At 44.5% G+C, this 19,498-nt stretch overlaps 1 protein-coding gene across 1 annotated transcript in view; it reads left to right on the top strand.

The window, feature by feature from the left end:
- The window catches only part of lpin2 (lipin 2), a 185,197-nt gene that overhangs the window by 84,558 nt on the left and 81,141 nt on the right, over window positions 1-19,498 (top strand). Inside the window, exon 2 of the mRNA XM_070893051.1 lies at window positions 8,515-8,703. Within this exon, the coding sequence (XP_070749152.1) occupies window positions 8,524-8,703 (180 nt within the window). The 5' untranslated portion in view covers window positions 8,515-8,523. The remainder of the gene's footprint in view (window positions 1-8,514; window positions 8,704-19,498) is intronic.

Genomic DNA, 19,498 nt, shown 5'->3' with positions numbered 1-19,498 from the left:
GTTACTGGGTGACATTGTAGAGCAGATTTGTTAACCTTCATCTGAAAATTTTTCACATGCCATTTTTCTTCTCGGTGAGTGAAATTCATAATGTCTGAAATAAGATTTTGAACAAACCACTTAAATTTTTTTATATATTTTGCAATAACCTGATTAAATTATAACATGATTATATTTATCAATTGAATTCTTTCTTGACACTGTTGTTAAAGTTTTTAGTTCAAGGCCTTGCCCTGTGTCAAAAGCTGTGCTTCGCCTGGATATTTTTACATCACAACAGATAGATTAATCATATGTTGATTCTGATCGTGTGCAGTTTGCAGAATTTTCCTGCCACAGTCTGTATATTAAAATGAGCTGAAGGGTGAAAAGTGTGTGTTTCCCTCACCCAGGATTTGAGACTTTCGTTGCTTTTCCTAAAGCCTTTGAAAGAACCTGGAGATTGAATTCTCAAAACTTTTGTTTTAGGCAAATAATGAACTTGCCTAAATATTTTAGTTGTGCTTTTTTCTATAATGAATTGCTCACAGGAAAAGAGGCACTAGTATGAACAATTGCATCTGTTGTGCGAGAGGCAGCATGTGGGAACAGAAGTACCTGTAAGCGTCGTCTTTTCTAACCATTAATGGGGAAAAAAAAACAAGATTGCCTTTTTTTAAATCCAATGCTTGTAAACAATGTATTTTCATTGTGTAAACGTATATATTCAGTTTTAAAAGAATCTCTTGAACCATTTTTGAAGCTGAAGTCCCACCACAGAGTTGAGCCTGGGAACTTCTCTACATGGCTTACCAAGTTATCTTGTTCATTTTGTAATCTGTTGAAAAATATGTTTCAAAAACAATACAACAGGGACTAATTTTATTGGCTAAATACTGTGTTGACATAGCATTCATATAGTGTAAATTGGGGGTCTTTCAACCAGCCAGGAACTTCTGACAACAGAAACCCTTTGACTAGAATTCGCCAATGTAAGCATTCCAAACTAGATCATTGTGCTGAGATGAAAAATTAGCTGGATGATTGATTTTTACAATTTAATAATCAAAACATGTTTGGGGAAAAAAAACTACTGGTGCCTGATTTAGATTCCAGCATAGATAAGTAGCTGTACTCAACATGCTAGTGCAGCAGGAAGTAGAGTGCTCCAAAAATACGACTAAGCATGCATCACAGACACGTCTGTGAACCACAACTCGCTTGTGGCTGATTTGGTGCATTTATTATGTCTGCACTCAGAGCTCCACACTTTAATTTTTCTTTCGGTAGCACTTGCATAAGCAAGGGGTTAAGAAGTGATTTTAAGTAATAAATTCAGACTGTGGAGCATTTCTGCTATGTTCATGCATGCTTTGATGAGCTGAGCAAGCATCAGGTATGTCCATCATAATGACATCCTCCCAGGCAAACACATTTCACAATATAACTGGTTTGAAATCTGAATTTTAGTAGTGTGATTTGTCACTGCCATTCCTTCCGTTCAGAAGTTACCCGAGACAAGGCAGCTTCAGAAAATATGAAATAGTGAACTGTTAGTGCTGCATTTTTACCAACCGTCTAAGTAATCGCCTTCCTTTTTGTAAATCAGAAGATAGCCAAGATAATTTTGCATCAAATATTCTTCTGTTCTGTTGCGACAAAATATTAGGTGAGCTTTTTGAATATCCTGTCTTTGCCTTAGATTGGTTAATTCGGATTATTGCATAGGAAGTTCAAAAAGCTGGACTTCAATGTTTTTAAAAGCATTCAAAGGACTTGAGCATAAAGCTGACATACGGTCACATTGGCATTATCAAGGAGGCGTTGAGGGTATCCTTGAGGTGTTTCCTCTGCCCACCTGAGGCTCGCTTGCCGTGTAGGAGTTCCGAGTAGAGCACTTGTTTAGGGAGTCTCATGTTGGGCATACGGACGATGTGGCCCGCCCAACAGAGCTGGTTGAGTGTGGTCAGTGCTTCGATGCTGGGGATATTGCCCTGAGCGAGAACACTGTGGATGTGCAGGATCTTGCGGAGGCAGTGCTGGTGTGGTACTTCCCCACTGACACCTGGGAATCCCTGGCCCAAGACTGCCCAAAGTGGAGGAAGAGCATCCGGTAGGGCGCTGAGCACCTCGCGTCTCGTCGCCGAGAACATACAGAAAACAAGCGCAGGCAGCGGAAGGAGCATGCAGCAAACCAGGCTCCCCACCCTCCCTTTCTTTAACCACTGTCTGCCCCACCCGTGACGGACTATAATTCCCGTCCTGGACTGTGCAGCCACCTGAGAACTTTTGAGTGGAAGCAAGTCTGTCTTGATTTTGAGGTACTACCGATGATGATGATGACATTGGCATTCTGGACGAGATCAACATTTTATTATTTGTATTAGGATGTAGGTGATTCTGACAAGGCTGCATTTATTGCCCATCCCAAGTTGAACTGAGTAGGTGGTGGTGGTCTGCCTTCTCAAACTGCTGCAGACTCCCACTATGATGTAACTTATAGACTCCATTTTTACTTCTTACCTTTTTATAAAGTGCAGAATCCACAGCAATGTGGTAAACTATATTTGATTTATGTATCCAGCATTTAGAAGTATTGGGAGTGATCCCTGGATTTTGCTAGCATGGGAGATGTGGTCCTGGACTTTGGCAGAACTGGGTCAGGGAGCAGGTACTGAGGGTTTGTAGTATAGAAGGCCTTGGCAGTATGGATTGGAGGTGTAGGATTTTAGCAGCCAGTCTGAAAATTTGTCAATGGTGTAGTATGAGTCCTGTGGTTTTCTAGTACTGGGGAATTAGATCCTTTTATTGAGTAGTAAAGGGGAAGAATTATAAGGTTTGACAGCATTCTGAGGGGAGTTGTCTTGGGGATTAGCAGCAAAAGGGGTTATGCAATTTGGTCTCCTGGCACTGGGTCCTGGGCTGTGAGCATCAGAAGGAGAGGGATCCAGGATCTGGCAATGGGACAGAGTCCTGGAATCTGGCAGCATGGTCAGATGAGACATTAAACCGGAAGTTGAGGTGGTGCCTGCTGCAAATTTTGACGTACACCTGCCGAGTTGGAAGTATAGAAATGGCTTATCTGAAATGCATTCGAGGCAATGTTCTCATTAACCATGCAGCAGCCTCATAGAAACATAGAAAATAGGTACAGGAGTAGGCCATTCGGCCCTTCGAGCTTGCACCACCTTTCAATATGATCATGGCTGATCATGCAACTTCAGTACCCCATTCCTGCTTTCTCTCCATACCCCTTGATCCCTTTAGCCGTAAGAGCCACATCTAACTCCCTTTTGAATATATCTAACGAACTGGCCTCAACAACTTTCTCTGGTAGAGAATTCCACAAGTTCAGAATTCTCAGTGAAGAAGTTTCTCCTCATCTCAGTCCTAAAATGGCTTACCCCTTATCCTCAGACTGTAACTCCTGGTTCTGGACTTCCCCAACATCGGGAACATTCTTCCTGCATTTAACCTGTCCAATCCAGTCAGAATTTTATGTTTCTGAGATCGCGCCTCATTCTTCTAAATTCCAGTGAATATAAGCCTAGTCGATCCAGTCTTTCTGCCATCCCGGGAATCAGTCTGGTGAATCTTCGCTGCACTCCCTCAATAGCAAGAATGTCCTTCCTCACATTAGGAGACTAAAACTGTACACAATATTCCAGGTGAGGCCTCACCAAGGCCATGTACAACTGCAGTAAGACCTCCCTGTATGATACACTCATCCTCTCGCTATGAAGGTCAACATGCCATTTGCTGCCTTCACCGCCTGCTGGACCTGCATGCCAACGTTCAATGACTGATGTAGCATGACACCGAGGTCTCTGCATCTCTCCTTTTCCTAATCTGTCACCATTCAGATAATCTGCCTTCCTGTTTTTGCCACCAAAGTGGATAACCTCTCATTTATCTACATTATACTGCATCTGCCATGCATTTGCCCACTCACATAACCTGTCCAAGTCACTCTGCAACCTCTTCGCATCCTCTTTGCAGCTCACACTGCCACCCAGCTTAGTGTCGTCTGCAAACTTGGAGATATTGCATTCAATTCCTTCATCCAAATCATTAATGTATATTGTAAATAGTTGGGGCCCCAGTACTGAACCTTGCAGTACCCCACTCGTCACTAAATGCCATTCTGAAAAGGCCCCGTTTATTCCTACTCTTTGCTTCCTGTCTGCCAACCAGTTCTCTAGCCACGTCAATACATTAACCCCAATATCATGTGCTTTAATTTTACACACTAATCTCTTGTGTGGGACCTTGTCAAAAGCCTTTTGAAAGTCCAAATGCATCACATCTACTGGTTCTCCCTTGTCCACTCTACTAGTTACACCCTCAAAATATTCCAGAAGATTTGTCGATAAGGTGTCACACAAAAGGTTACTGCAGAAGACAGAGGTACGCGGAGTCAGAGGAAATATATTAGCATGGATAGAGAATTGGCTGGCGAACAGAAAGCAGAGAGTCGGGATAAATGGGCCCTTTTCAGGTTGGAAATCCGTGGTTAGTGGTGTGCCACAGGGATCGGTGCTGGGACCACAACTGTTTACAATATACATAGATGACCTGGAAGAGGGGACAGAGTGTAGTGTAACAAAATTTGCAGATGACACAAAGATTAGCGGGAAAGCGGGTTGTGTAGAGGACAGAGAGGCTGCAAGGAGATTTGGATAGGTTAAGCGAATGGGCGAAGATTTGGCAGATGGAATACAATGTCGGAAAGTGTGAGGTCATCCACCTTGATGGAAAAAAAACAGTAAAAGGGAGTATTAAAAGAGAAATTACAACATGCTGCGGTGCAGAGGGACCTGGGGGTCCTTGTGCATGAATCCCAAAAAGTTAGTTTGCAGGTGCAGCAGGTAATCAGGAAGGCGAATGGAATGTTGGCCTTCATTGCGAGAGGGATGGAGTACAAAAGCAGGGAGGTCCTGCTGCAACTGTCCAGGGTATTGGTAAGGCCGCACCTGGAGTACTGCGTGCAGTTTTGGTCACCTTACTTAAGGAAGGATATACTGGCTTTGGAAGGGGTAGAGAGACGATTCACTAGGCTGATTCTGGAGATGAGGGGGTTACCTTATGATAGATTGAGTAGACTGGGTCTTTACTCGTTGGAATTCAGAAGGATGAGGGGTGATCTTATAGAAACATTTAAAATCATGAAAGGGATAGAAAAGATAGAGGCAGAGAGGTTGTTTCCACTGGTAGGGGAGGCTAGAACTAGGGGGGGCACAGCCTCAAAATACGGGGGAGCCAATTTAAAACCGAGTTGAGAAGGAATTTCTTCTCCCAGAGGGTTGTGAATTTGTGGAATTCTCTGCCCAAGGAAGCAGTTGAGGCTAGCTCATTGAATGTATTCAAGTCACAGATAGATTTTTAACCGATAAGAGAATTAAGGGTTACGGGGAGAGGGCAGGTAAGTGGAGCTGAGTCCACAGCCAGATCAGCCATGACCTTATTGAATGGTGGAGCAGGCTCGAGGGGCTAGATGGCCTACTCCTGTTCCTTATGTCGAGCCTGATTTCCCTTTCATAAATCCATGCTGACTTGGACCGATCCTGTCACTGCTTTCCAAATGTGCTGCTTATTACTTTTAATAATTGATTCCAACATTTTCCCCACTACCGATGTCGGGCTAACGGGTCTAAAATTCCCTGTTTTCTCTCTTCCCTCTTTTTAAAAAGTGGGATTACATTAGCTACCCTCCAATCCATCGGAACTGATCCAGAGTCTATAGAATGTTGGAAAATGACCGCCAATACATCCACTATTTCTTGGGCCACTTCCTTAAGTACTCTGGGATGCAAACTATCAGACCCTGGGGATTTATCGGCCTTCAATCCCATCAATATCCCTAACACAATTTCCTGACTAATAAGGATTTCCTTCAGTTCCTCCTTCTCACGAGACCCTTGGTCCCTTCGTATTTCTGGAAGATTATTTGTGTCTTCCTTCGTGAAGACAGAACCAAAGTATTTGTTGAACTAGTCTGCCATTTCTTTGTTCCCCATTATAAATTCATTTGATTCTGACTGCAAGGGACCTATGTTTGCTTTCACTAATCTCTTTCTCTTCACATATCTATAGAAGCTTTTGCAGTCAGTTTTACGTTCCTAGCAAGCTTCCTCTCATACTCTATTTTCCCCCTCCTAATTAAACCCCTTGTCCTCCTCTGCTGAATTCTAAATTTCTCCCAGTCCTCAGGTTTGCTGCTTTTTCTGGCCAATTTATATGCCTCTTCCTTGGATTTAACATTATCCTTAATTTCCCTTGTTAGCCACGGTTGAGCTACCTTCCCCATTTTATTTTTACTCCAGACCGGGATGTACAATTGTTGAAGTTCATCCATATAATCTATAAATGTCTGTCATTGCCTATGCACTGTCAACCCTTTAAGTATCATTTGCCAGTCTATTTTAGCCAATTCACGTCTCATACCTTCGAAGTGATCTTTCCTTAAGTTCAGGACCCTAGTGTCTCAATTAACTGTCACTCTCCATCTTAAAGAATTCTATCATATTATGGTCACTCTACCCCAAGGGGCCTCGCACATCAAGATTGTTAATTAGTCCTTTCTCATTACACATCACCCAGTCTAGGATGGCCAGCCCTCTAGTTGGTTCCTCGACATATTGGTCTGGAAAACCATCCCTAATACGCTCCAGGAAATCCTCCTTCACCGTATTGCTACCAGTTTGGTTAGCCCAATCTATATGTAGATTAAAGTTGCCCATGATGATAACTGCTGTACCTTTATTGCACACATCCCTAATTTCTTGTTTGATGCAGTCCCCAACCTCACTACTACTGTTTGGTCTGTACACAACTCCCACTTGCGTTTTCTGCCCTTTGGTATTCCGCAGCTCCACCCATACAGATTCCACATCCTTCAAGTTAATGTCCTTCCTTGCTATTGTGTTAATTTCTTCTTTAACCAGCAATGCTACCCCATCTCCTTTTCCTTTTTGTCGATCCTTCCTGAATGTTGAATACCCCTGGATGTTGAGTTCCCTGCCTTTGTCACCCTGGAGCCATGTCTCCGTGATGCCAATTGTATCATATTCGTTAATTGCTGCCTGTGCAGTTAATTCGTCCACCTTATTACGAATACTCCTCGCATTGAGACACAGAGCCTTCAGGCTTGTCTCTTTAACATACTTTGTCCCTTTTCGAATTTTGCTGTAATGTGGCCATTTTTGCTTTTTGCCTTGGATTTCTCTGCCCTCCACTGTTAGTTTTCTTCTTTCTATCTTTTGCTTCTGCCCCCATTCTACTTCCCTCTGTCTCCCTGCATAGGTTCCCATCCCCCTGCCATATTAGTTTAAACCTTCCCCAACAGCACTAGCAAACACTCCCCCTAGGACATTGGTTCCGGTCTTGCCCAGGTGCAGACCGTCCGGTTTGTACTGGTCCCACCTCCCCCAGAACCAGTTCCAATGTCCCAGGAATTTGAATCCCTCCCTTCTGCACCACTCCTCAAGCCATGTATTCATCTTAGCTGTCCTGCAATTCCTATTCTGACTAGCACGTGGCACTGGTGGCAATCCTGAGATTACTATCTTTTTGAGGTCCTACTTTTTAATTTAATTCCTAGCTCACTAAATTCAGCTTGTCGGACCTCATCCCATTTTTTACCTATATCGTTGGTACCTATATGCACCACAACAACTGGCTGTTCACCCTCTCCCTCCAAAATGTCCTGCAGCTACTCTGAGACATCCTTGACCCTTACACCAGGGAGGCAACATACCATCCTTCAGTCTCGATTGCGGCCGCAGAAACGTGTATCTATTCCCCTTACAATTGAATCCCCTATCACTATAGCTCTCCCACTCTTTTTCCTGCCCTCCTGTGCAGCAGAGCCACCCACGGTGCCATGAACTTGGCTGCTGCTGCCTTCCCCTGATGAGTCATTTCCCCCCCCCACAACAGTACCCAAAACAGTGTGTCTGTTTTGGAGGGGGATAGCTGCAGGGGACCCCTGCACTACCTTCCTTCCACTGCTCTACCTGCTGGTCACCCCATGTCTCATTGTCGGCTTCTTTTTGAAGGTTAATAGAATTTTAATTTTAACCCGACACCTCAGATTTTAAAAGCTGTAGTGATATACAGTATATAAGTTTAAACCTGCTTCTGTACCTTTTTAGGTTTTCATTCATTTATAGATTAGATAGTTATCTCATTGCTACTGTTTACTTTGGTGTACTTTATTTGTACTGTAACATAAACAAGCTGTGATATCATCCAGTCAAATTCCTATTAATATATTGCTGTTGATCAAATCACAGGTAACATTACATCGAGTCAAATTGCGAAACATGCACGGGAGCTTGCTGGAAATGCGTCCGTCTGGAGGTTTCATTGATACATTCAGTACATTGGTTAAAACAAAAATCCTTTTAATACCCATATTTGCATATAATCCTGTATGTATGAAAATGGATAAAATTTTGCACAGTGCAAAAAAAATTTTTATTTGAATACAAGAATGTTCATGCCATGTTTTTCTTTGGGTTTCTTTTTTTCCAGTCCCAAACCATGAACTATGTCGGACAGTTACTGGTAACAGTCAAGGAACTGTACAAGGGATTGAATCCTGCAACACTCTCTGGATGCATAGATGTGATTGTGGTCCAACAGCAGGATGGTACTTACCAATGCTCGCCATTTCATGTTCGATTTGGAAAGCTGGGGGTACTTCGGTCGAAGGAAAATGTGGTAAGTCTCCAATTATGATTAGAAATCAAAGAATCATAGAAATTTACAGCACGAAAGGAGGCACTTGTATTCTATGCCTCAGCTAATAAAGGCAAGTATTCCATATGCCTTGTTAACGACCTTATCTACCTGGCCTGCTACCTTCAGGGAACTGTGGACCTGCACGTTAAGGTCCCTTTGTTCCGCTACACTTCTCGTTGTCGTCCTACCATTTAATGTGTATTCCTTTGCCTTGTTGGCCCTCCCCAAATGCATTACCTCACATTTCTCCGGATTGAATTCCATTTGCCACTGTTCAACCTACCTGACCAGTTCATATCTTCCTCTACAGCTTGCTTTCTTCATTATCAACCACACAGATGATTTTAGTATCATCTGCAAACTACTTAATCATACCCCCTACATTCAAGTCTAAATCATTGATGTATACCACAGAAAGCAAGGGGCTTAGTACTGAGCCCTGCGGAACCCCACTGGAAACGGCCTTCCAGTCACAAACACCCATCAACCATTACCTTTTGCTTCCTGCCACTGAGACAATTTTGGATCCAACTTGCCAGTTTGCCCTGGGTCCCATGGGCTTTTACTTTTGTGACCAGTATGCCATGTGGGACCTTATCAAAAGCCTTGCTAAAATCCACTTACACTACATCAAATGCACTACCTCATTGATCCTCCTTGTTACCGCCTCAAAAAATTGAATGAAGTTAGTCAGACATGATCTTCCTTTAACAAATCCATGCTGACTGTCCTTGATTAACCTATATCTTTCAAAATGAAGATGTATCCTGTCCCTCGGAATTTTTTCCAATAATTTTCCCACCACCGAGGTTAGGCTTACTGGCCTGTAATTACTCGGTCTATCCCTTTCTCCCTTTTTAAACAACAGTACAACTTCAACAATCCTCCAGTCCTCTGGCACCACACCTGTAGCCAGAGAGGACTGCAAAATGGTCAGAGCCTCTGCTATTTCCACTTTTGCTTCTCAACAGCCTGGGATACATTTAATTTGGGCCTGAGGTTTATCCACTTTCAAAGCTGCGAAGCCCCTTCATCATCATTATCATAGGCGGTCCCTTGAAATCGAGCAAGACTTGCTTCCACTCTGAAAGTACGTTTTCAGGTGGCTGTACAATCCAATGTGGGAATTACACTCTGTCACAGGTGGGGCAGACAGCGGTTGAAGGAAAGGGTAGGTAGGGAGCCAGCTTTGCTGCACACTCTCTTTCCGCTGTCTGCGCTTGATTTCTGCATGCGCTCGGCGGCGAGACTGGAGATGCTCAGCGCCCTCCCGGATGCTCTTCCTCCACTTTGAGCGGTCTTGGACCAGGGATTCCCAGGTGCCGGTGGGGATGTTGCACTTTATCAAGGGTGTCCTTGAAACATTTCCTCTGCCTACCTGCGGCTTGTTTGCTGTGTAGGAGTTCAGAGTAGAGCACTTGGTTAGGGAGTCTTGTGTCTGGCATGCAGACAATGTGGCCTGCCCAAGGTAGCTGGTTGAGCATGGTCAGTGCTTGGATGTTGGCCTGAGCCAGTGCAGCCTTCGGCCGTCTGAGGAAAAGAGTGTTTGAAGACCAGGCCCTCAAAACTGCCACCAAGCTCATGGTCTACAGGGCTGGAGTAACACCTGCCCTCCTGTATGGCGCAGAGACATGGACCATGTACAGTAGACACCTCAAGTTGCTGGAGAAATATCTTCAAAGATGTCTCCGCAAGATCCTCCAAATCCCCTGGGAGGACAGGCGCACCAACATCATTCAGGCTAACATCCCCAGCATTGAAGCGCTGACCACATGCGATCAGCTCTGCTGGGCAGGCCACATAGTTCACATGCCAGACACGAGACTCCCAAAGTGAGTGCTCTACTCTGAGCTCCTTCACAGCAAACGAGCAAAAGGTAGGCAGCAGAAACACTACAAGGACACCCTCAAAGCCTCTCTGATAAAGTGCGACATCCCCACTGACGCCTGGAAGTCCCTGGCCCAAGACTGCCCTAAGTGGAGGAAGTGCATCCAGGAGGGCGCTGAGCACTTCGAGTCTCAATGCCGAGAGCGTGCAGAAATCAAGCGCAGGCAGCAGAAAAAGCGTGCGGCAAACCTGTCCCACCCATCCCCTTCCCTCAACGACTATCTGTCCCAGCTGTTAGAGTCTGTGGTTTTCATATTGGACTGTTCAGCCACCAAAGAACTCATTTCAAGAGTGGAAGCAAGTCTTCCTCAATTCCGAGGGACTGCTGTGATGATGATGTTGGCCTGAGTGGGAACACTGACGTTGGTGCGTTTATCCTCCCAGTGGATTTGCAGGATCTTGCGGAGGCAGCACTGGTAGAACATAGAAACATAGAAAATAGTTGCAGGAGTAGGCCATTCAGCCCTTCTAGCCTGCACTGCAATTCAATGAGTTCATGGCTGAACATGCACTTCAGTACCCCCTTCCTGCTTTCTCGCCATAACCCTTGGTCCCCCGAGTAGTAAGGACTTCATCTAACTCCCTTTTGAATATATTTAGTGAATTGGCCTCAACTACTTTCTGTGGTAGAGAATTCCACAGGTTCACCACTCTCTGGGTGAAGAAGTTTCTCCATCTCGGTCCTAAATGGCTTACCCCTTATCCTTAGCCTGTGACCCCTGGTTCTGGACTTCCCCAACATTGGGAACATTCTTCCTGCATCTAACCTGTCTAAACCCGTCAGAATTTTAAACGTTTCTATGAGGTCCCCTCTCATTCTTCTGAACTCCAGTGAATACAAGCCCAGTTGATCCAGTCTTTCTTGATAGGTCAGTCCCACCATCCCGGGAATCAGTCTGGTGAATCTTCGCTGCACTCCCTCAATAGCAAGAATGTCCTTCCTCAAGTTAGGAGACCAAAACTGTACACAATACTCCAGGTGTGGCCTCACCAAGGCCCTGTACAACTGTAGCAACACCTCCCTGCCCCTGTACTCAAATCCCCTCGCTATGAAGGCCAACATGCCATTTGCTTTCTTAACCGCCTGCTGTACCTACATGCCAACCTTCAATGACTGATGTACCATGACACCCAGGTCTCGTTGCACCTCCCCATTTCCTAATCTGTCACCATTCAGATAATAGTCTGTGTCTCTGTTTTTACCACCAAAGTGGATAACCTCACATTTATCCACATTATACTTCAACTGCCATGCATTTGCCCACTCACCTAACCTATCCAAGTCACTCTGCAGCCTCATAGCATCCTCCTCGCAGCTCACACTGCCACCCAACTTAGTGTCATCCGCAAATTTGGAGATACTACATTTAATCCCCTCGTCTAAATCATTAATGTACAATGTAAACAGCTGGGGTCCCAGCACAGAACCTTGCGGTACCCCACTAGTCACTGCCTGCCATTCTGAAAAGTACCCATTTACTCCTACTCTTTACTTCCTGTCTGCCAACCAGTTCTCAATCCACGTCAGCACACTACCCCCAATCCCATGTGCTTTAACTTTGCACATTAATCTCTTGTGTGGGACCTTGTCGAAAGCCTTCTGAAAGTCCAAATATACCACATCAACTGGTTCTCCCTTGTCCACTTTACTGGAAACATCCTCAAAAAATTCCAGAAGGTTTGTCAAGCATGATTTCCCTTTCACAAATCCATGCTGACTTGGACCCATCATGTCACCATTTTCCAAATGCACTGCTATGACATCCTTAATAATTGATTCCATCATTTTACCCACTACTGAGGTCAGGCTGACCGGTCTATAATTCCCTGTTTTCTCTCTCCCTCCTTTTTTTAAAAAGTGGGGTTACATTGGCTACCCTCCACTCGATAGGAACTGATCCAGAGTCAATGGAATGTTGGAAAATGACTGTCAATGCATCCACTATTTCCAAGGCCACCTCCTTAAGTACTCTGGGATGCAGTCCATCAGGCCCTGGGGATTTATCGGCCTTCAATCCCATCAATTTCCCCAACACAATTTCCAGACTAATAAAGATTTCCCTCAGTTCCTCCTCCTTACTAAACCCTCTGACCCCTTTTATATCCGGAAGGTTGTTGGTGTCCTCCTTAGTGAATACCGAACCAAAGTACTTGTTCAATTGGTCTGCCATTTCTTTGTTCCCAGTTATGACTTCCCCTGATTCTGACTGGTGGTACTTCTCCAGCGCTTTGAGATGTCTGCTCATATAGGAGGGCGAGTATCACTACTGCCCTGTAGACCAGAAGCTTGGTGCCAAATTTGAGGTCCTGGTCTTCAAACACAGTCAGGCGATCGACGGCTGCACTGGCACACTGGAAGCAGTGTTGGACCCAGCCATCGATGTTTGCCCTTGGTGATAGTTGGCTCCCTGTTTATTTTATCTAATATTTCTCACATCCTCCCTGATTGCAATATCTGCATTGCCACTGTATAATGTTGAAGGCAGTGAATAAATGAACTCTTTGAGCCAATGTATTCTTGCATTTGTAATATTTTGTTAATCTACCATAATTGTGCAATGCAGTGTTAATTCTACAGTAGAATTCGGTCTTAAAATTATAGATCCCATTATGTTCTGTTTGCTTTTGATATGCCAATTACACATTCACATGTATTTTTCAAAGGCTCCAAGGATTTTCCACCTCCATGCTGACTATTGAGAAGCTAAAAAAGACCATTTGAAAAATGGGTTCAAAGCAAAACGAACATTTTCAAAATCTTCTGTTCGTGTTATACTTAACATGGAGAGCGAGATCTGACTGTTGTTCTGTCACTGTTAAACTGGAAGGATTCGGAAAATTCAGGGATGATCAATATCCATCTGGCCCATCCCTCTAGTACATTATCTCTCGCAGCACAACATAAAAACATAGAAATTTACAGCACAGAAGGTCATTTCGGCCCATGTCCACGCTGGCCATCAAAGAGCCGCACGGCCCTTGGTCAGCAGCCCTAAAGATTACATATACCTATGAGCAATGACGGAAAGGCAAAGAGCACCCAGCCCAACAAGTCTGCCTCACACAACTGTGATACCCCTTATACTGAGCCATGTGATCTCCTGAGAGAGGCAAAAACCAGTTTTAAAAAACCCAGGCCAATTTAGGGATAAAAAAATCTGGGAAAATTCCTCTCCGACCCGTCCAGGAGATCACGCTGGCCGTATTCTATTCCCTGCAGTACTTACCATTATATCTGCGACATCGAACAAAAGGTCATCCTGCCTTCGGGGCTGGATTTCGCACCATTCAAAAACTAGTTTTGAGACCCTGTAGTCATTGGAAAAAAGACATAAAACTTGCTCAAGACAAAATAAAATATTGCTGATGCTGGAATCTGAAATAAAAACAGAAAATGCTGGAAATCACAACGGGTCAGGCAGCATCTGTGGAGAGAAGCAGAGTTAACATTTCAGGTCAATGACCCTTTGTCAGAACTGGAAAAAGTTCAAAATTAACAGATTCTTAAGGTGCACTGAAAGGGGGAGGGGAGGAAAGAACAAAAGTGAAGGTCTGTATTGGGTGGACGACAGTTGAGATTTGAGATAGTAGGGATGATGGACCAACTTGAGATGGTAATAGCAGAAGTTAGAAAAAGATGAGTCTAGATAGTGTGTGAATTGTGGAATAATTACCAGCTGCCATGGGAAACCGAGAAAACAGATACATAAGATCGGTGGGGGGAGGGGTTTTTAAAAAAAAAAAAGAGGGAAGTGAGCAAAATGTGGAGAGGTTATGGTCTGAAATTGTTGAACTCAATGTTGAGTTCAGAGGCTGTAAAGCGCCTAAAGAAAAAATGTGATGCTGTTCCTCGAGCTTCATTAGAACATTGTAGGAGGTCGGAGTGGGAATGGAGTGGAGTGAAGAATTAAAGTAACAGGCAACCGAAAGTTCGGGCCATGCTTACGGACTGAATGGAGGTGTTCTGCAAAGCGGTCACCCAATCTGCGTTTGGTCTGCCCAATGTAGAGCAGACCACATCATGAGCAGCGAAAACAGTATACTAAATTGAAAGAAGTACAAGTAAATCGCTGTTTCACCTGGAAGGAGTGTTTGGGGGGCACTGGACAGTGGGAAGGGAGGTGGTAAAAGGGCAGGTGTTGCATCTCCTGCGCTTGCACGGGAAGGTGCCGTGGGAAGGGGAGGAGTGTTGGGGTGACTGCGGAATGGACCAGGGTGTCACGGAGAGAGCAGTCCCTTTTGGAATGTTGAGAGTGGAGGGGAAAATGTGATTGATGGTGGGATCATGCTGGAAATGGCGGAGGATGATCCGTTGAACGTTGAGGCTGGTGGGGTGAAAGGCGAGGATAAGGGGAACCCTGTTGTGGTTCTAAGGGGGGAGGGAAAGGGGTGAAAGCAGAGATGTGGGAAATAGAACGGACACTGTTGAGGGCCATGTTAACCATGGCGGAGGGGAATCTTCGGTTGAGGAAAAAGGAAGATGTCCGAGGCACTAGTGTGAATAGAATGGAACCCTTGCAGGATGTAGGGTGGGAGGGAAGTGTAGTCCAGGTAGCTGTGAGTCAGTGGGCTTATAGTGAATGTTTGTCAATAGTTCAACCCCAGAAATGAAGCCAGAGAAGTCGAGGAAGGGAAGAGACTGATCATCTGAAGGTGAGGGAAGGGTGGAAGTTGGATGCAGTGAATGAAATTTTCTAGTTCCGGGCGAGAGCAGGAAATGGCACAGTCAGTCATCAATGTACTGGGAAAAAGAGGTGAGGGAGGAGACCCAAGTAGGACTGGAACGAAGAATGTTCGACCATCCCATGAAAAGTCAGGCATCGCTAGGACCCTTGCGGAATCCCATAGCAATGCCCTTAATTTGGAGGAAGTGAGTGCTGGTAAAGGAGAAGGTGTTCAATGTAAGAACAATTTCAGCCTCCAGGAGGAGGAGGAGGAGGACCTCGACCTCAGGCCATCCTGGTGGGGGATGCAAGTATAGAGGGATTGGACGTCCATAGTGAAAAGGAAACGGTTGGGGCCAGGAAACTGTAAAGAGTGTAGGAGGAATCGCGGATGTAGGTGGGTAGAGAGTGGACAAGGGGAGAAAAAATAGTTGAGATAGGAAGAAATAAATCCCGTGGGGCAAGAACAAGCTGAAACGATGGGTCTACCAGGGCTGTCCTGTTTGTGGATCTTGGGAAGGAGGTAGAAGTGGGCTATGTGGGGTTGGGGAACTGTGAGGTTGATGGCTGTGGAGGGAAGATCTCTAGAGGAGATGAGGTCAGTGACGGGCTGTGAAATGATGGCTTGATATATTAGTAAAAGTTAATAACTTGCTCTAACTATTTTTCTCTGTTTAGAAAAAAAGTAAAATTGAAAGGAAATAGAGAGCGAATGGAAGGAAACAAAAGCTGGGACAAGCAGTAAAATATTTAAAAGGTCCCTTTTCTGGTTGATTGGCATTGCATTAACAATTATCACATTGCTAAAAGGGTACAAATGCTCATTACCAGCCCTAACTTTCTGCAGTGAGTTTAATGGGGAATTGATGTGCAAAACCAGCAAGCTCTTAAAAATAATGGGGAGGCTAAGGGCGAGATGCTGTTTGGAGACCAGTAAATCAAGCAGCAAGTTCTTGAAATTCACAACCCACGGTTGTATCTCTTATATCCTGAACTTGCTGGCTGATTTGGACATTAACAATGGCATGTATCGTTAAGTTATTTTTCCAGAAAGATTTGGCACTTTTTTTTTTCCTGCTCACAAATGGCTTATTGATATCTGACATTGTTTACACTGTTTGGAGGTGGGGAAAAAAGCACTTGCATCACAAAATATAATATATTCTCAATCCAGTTGCAAAAGCAGCTGTTTTTAGTCTCAATAATGAGTACACATCAACTGGCCCATGGTTTGGCGAAGTTAATAGGAGGAACTTTGCAGAATTGAAATACAAAATGCACTAAAATCATGCCAAGGGCTAAATGTCATTTCTGTTAAACTCTTGAAAAATTGTACCTGACTTGGAAAATTTCTCCAGTTTCTCTCCTGTCTCCCTTCATGCCCTCTCTGAGCTCATCTTGTCCATGAGACCCACTTCTGGCTCCCTCGACCCTATTCCCACAAAACTGCTGACCACCCAACTTCCTTTTCTGGCTCTCATGTTAGCTGATATTAACGGTTCTTCTTCCTTAGGTACTGTCCCTCTCTACTTCAAATCTGCCGTAATCACCCCCTCAAAAAAAAAAACATAACCCGCCCCCAGTCCTTGCAAATGACTGCCCCATCTCCAACTTCCCTCTCCGTTTCCCCTCAAGTCCTTGAATGTGCTGTCGCCAAATCCGTGTCCATCTTTCCTGGAACTCCAATGTTTGAATCTCCAATGGGGTTTCTGCCCCTGCCACTGTACTAAAACGGCTTTCATCAAAGTCACAAATGACATCCTTTGTGACTGTGACAAAGATAAACTATCCCACCTCGTCCTTCTCAACCTGTCTGCAGCCTTTGACATGGATGACCACTCCATCTTCCTCTAACCCCTCTCCACTGTCATCCAGCTGGGTGGGACTGCACTCATAGAAACTTAGAAAATAGGTACAGGACTAGGCCATTCGGCCCTTCAAGCCTGCACCACCATTCAGTGATCAGCCATGATTATCTTCACCTCAGTACCCCTTTCCTGCTTTCTCACCATACCCCTTGATCACTTTAGCCATAAGGGCCATATCTAACTCCCTCTTGAATATATCTAACTAACTCGCATCAACAACTCTCTGCGGTAGAGAATTCCATAGGTTCACAACTAAGTGAAGAAGTTTCTCCTCATCTCAGTCCTGAATGGCTTACCCCTCATCCTTAGACTGTGACCCCTGGTTCTGAACTTCCCAAACATCGGGAACATTCTTCCTGCACCTAACCTGTCCAATCCCATCAGAATTTTATGTTTCTATGAGATCCCCCCTCATTCTTCTAAACTCCAGTGAATACAGGCCCAGTCGATCCAGTCTCTCCTCATGTCAGTCCTGCCATCCCAGGAATCAGTCGGATAAACGTTTGCTGAATGTCCTTCCTCAGATTAGGAGACCAAAACTGAACACACTATTTCAGGTAGAGCCTTGGTGAGGCCCTGTACAACTGCAATGCGATCTCGCTGCTCCTATACTCAAATCCCTGAGCTATGAAGGCCAACATGCTATTTGCCACCTTCACCGCCTGCTGTACTTGCATGCCAACTTTCAATGACTGATGCACCATGACACCCAGGTCTCGTTGCACCTCCCCTTTTCCTAATCTGCCGCCATTCAGATAATATTCTGCCTGTGTGTTTTTGCCACCAAAGTGGATAACCTCACATATTTATCCACATTATACTGCATCTGCCATGCATTTGCCCACTCATTTAACCTATCCAAGTCACCCTGCGGCCTCTTGGCATCCTCCACACAACTCTCACTGCTACCCAGCTTAGTGCCATCTGCAAACTTGGAGATATTACTCTCAATTCCTTCATCTAAATCATTGATGTATATTGTAAATAGAAGGGGTCCCAGCACTGAGCCCTACGGCACCCTGCCATTCTGAAAAGGACCCGTTTATCCTGACACTCTGCTTCCTGTCTGCCAACCAGTTCTCTATCCACGTCAATACATTACCTCCAATACCATGTGCTTTAATTTTGCACAACAATCTCTTTTTTGTGTGGGACCTTGTCAAGCTTTTTGAAAGTTCAATTACACCACATCTACTGGTTCTCTCTTGTCCACTCTCGTAGTTACATCCTCAAAAAATTCTCGAAGATTTGTCAAGCATGAATTCCCCTTCATAAATCCATGCTGACTTGGACCGATCCTGTCACTGCTTTCCAAATGTGCTGCTATTTCATCTTTAATAATTGATTCCAACATTTTCCCCACTACTGATGTCAGGCTAACCAGTCTATAATTCCCCATTCTCTCTCTCTCTCTCTCTCTCTCTCTCTCTCTCTCTCTCTCTCTCTCTCTCTCTCTCTCTCTCTCTCTCTCTCTCTCTCTCTCTCTCTCTCTCTCTCTTCTCTCTCTCCTTATTTAAAAAGTGGTGTTACGTTAACGACCCTCCAGTCCATAGGAACTGATCGAGTCGATAGACTATTGGAAATTGATCACCAATGCATCTGCTATTTCTAGGGCCACTTCCTTAAGTACTCTGGGATGCAGACGATCAGGCCCTGGGGATTTATCAGTCTTCAATCCCATCAATTTCCTGCCTAACAAGGATTTCCGTCAGTTTCTCCTTCTCACTGGACCCTCGGTCCCCTTGTATTTCCTGAAGGTTATTTGTGTCTTCCTTCGTGAAGACAGAACTAAAGTATTTGTGCAATTGGTCTGCCATTTCTTTGTTCCCCATTATAAATTCTCCTGATTCTGACTGCAAGGGACCTACATTTGTCTTCACTAATCTGTTTATCTTCACACATCTACAGAAGCTTTTGCAGTCAGTTTTTATGTTCCTAGCAAGCTTCCTCTCATACTCTATTTTCCCCCTCCTAATTAAACGCTTTGTCCTCTTCTGGGTTCTAAATTTCTCCCAGTCCTCAGGTTTGCCACTTTTTCTGGCCAATTTATATGCCTCTTCCTTGGATTTAACACTATCCCTAATTTCCCTTGTTAGCCGCGCTTGAGCCACCTTCCCCGTTTTATTTTTACTCCAGACCGGGATGTACGATTGTTGAAGTTCATCCATGTGATCTTTAAATGTCTGCTATTGCCTATCCACCTTCAACTCTAAGTATCATTCCTAGCCAATTCACGCCTCATCATCGAAGTTACCTTTTCTTAAGTTCAGGACCCTAGTCTCTGAATTAACTGTGTCAATCTCCATCTTAATAAAAAATTCTACCATATTATGGTCACGCTTCCCCATGGGGCCT

The sequence above is a fragment of the Pristiophorus japonicus genome, chromosome 1, assembly GCF_044704955.1.
Source record: "Pristiophorus japonicus isolate sPriJap1 chromosome 1, sPriJap1.hap1, whole genome shotgun sequence".
Lineage (NCBI taxonomy): Eukaryota > Metazoa > Chordata > Chondrichthyes > Pristiophoridae > Pristiophorus > Pristiophorus japonicus.
The sequence above is the reverse complement of the archived record's forward strand: the minus strand, read 5'-3'. Positions and strand labels throughout refer to the sequence as shown.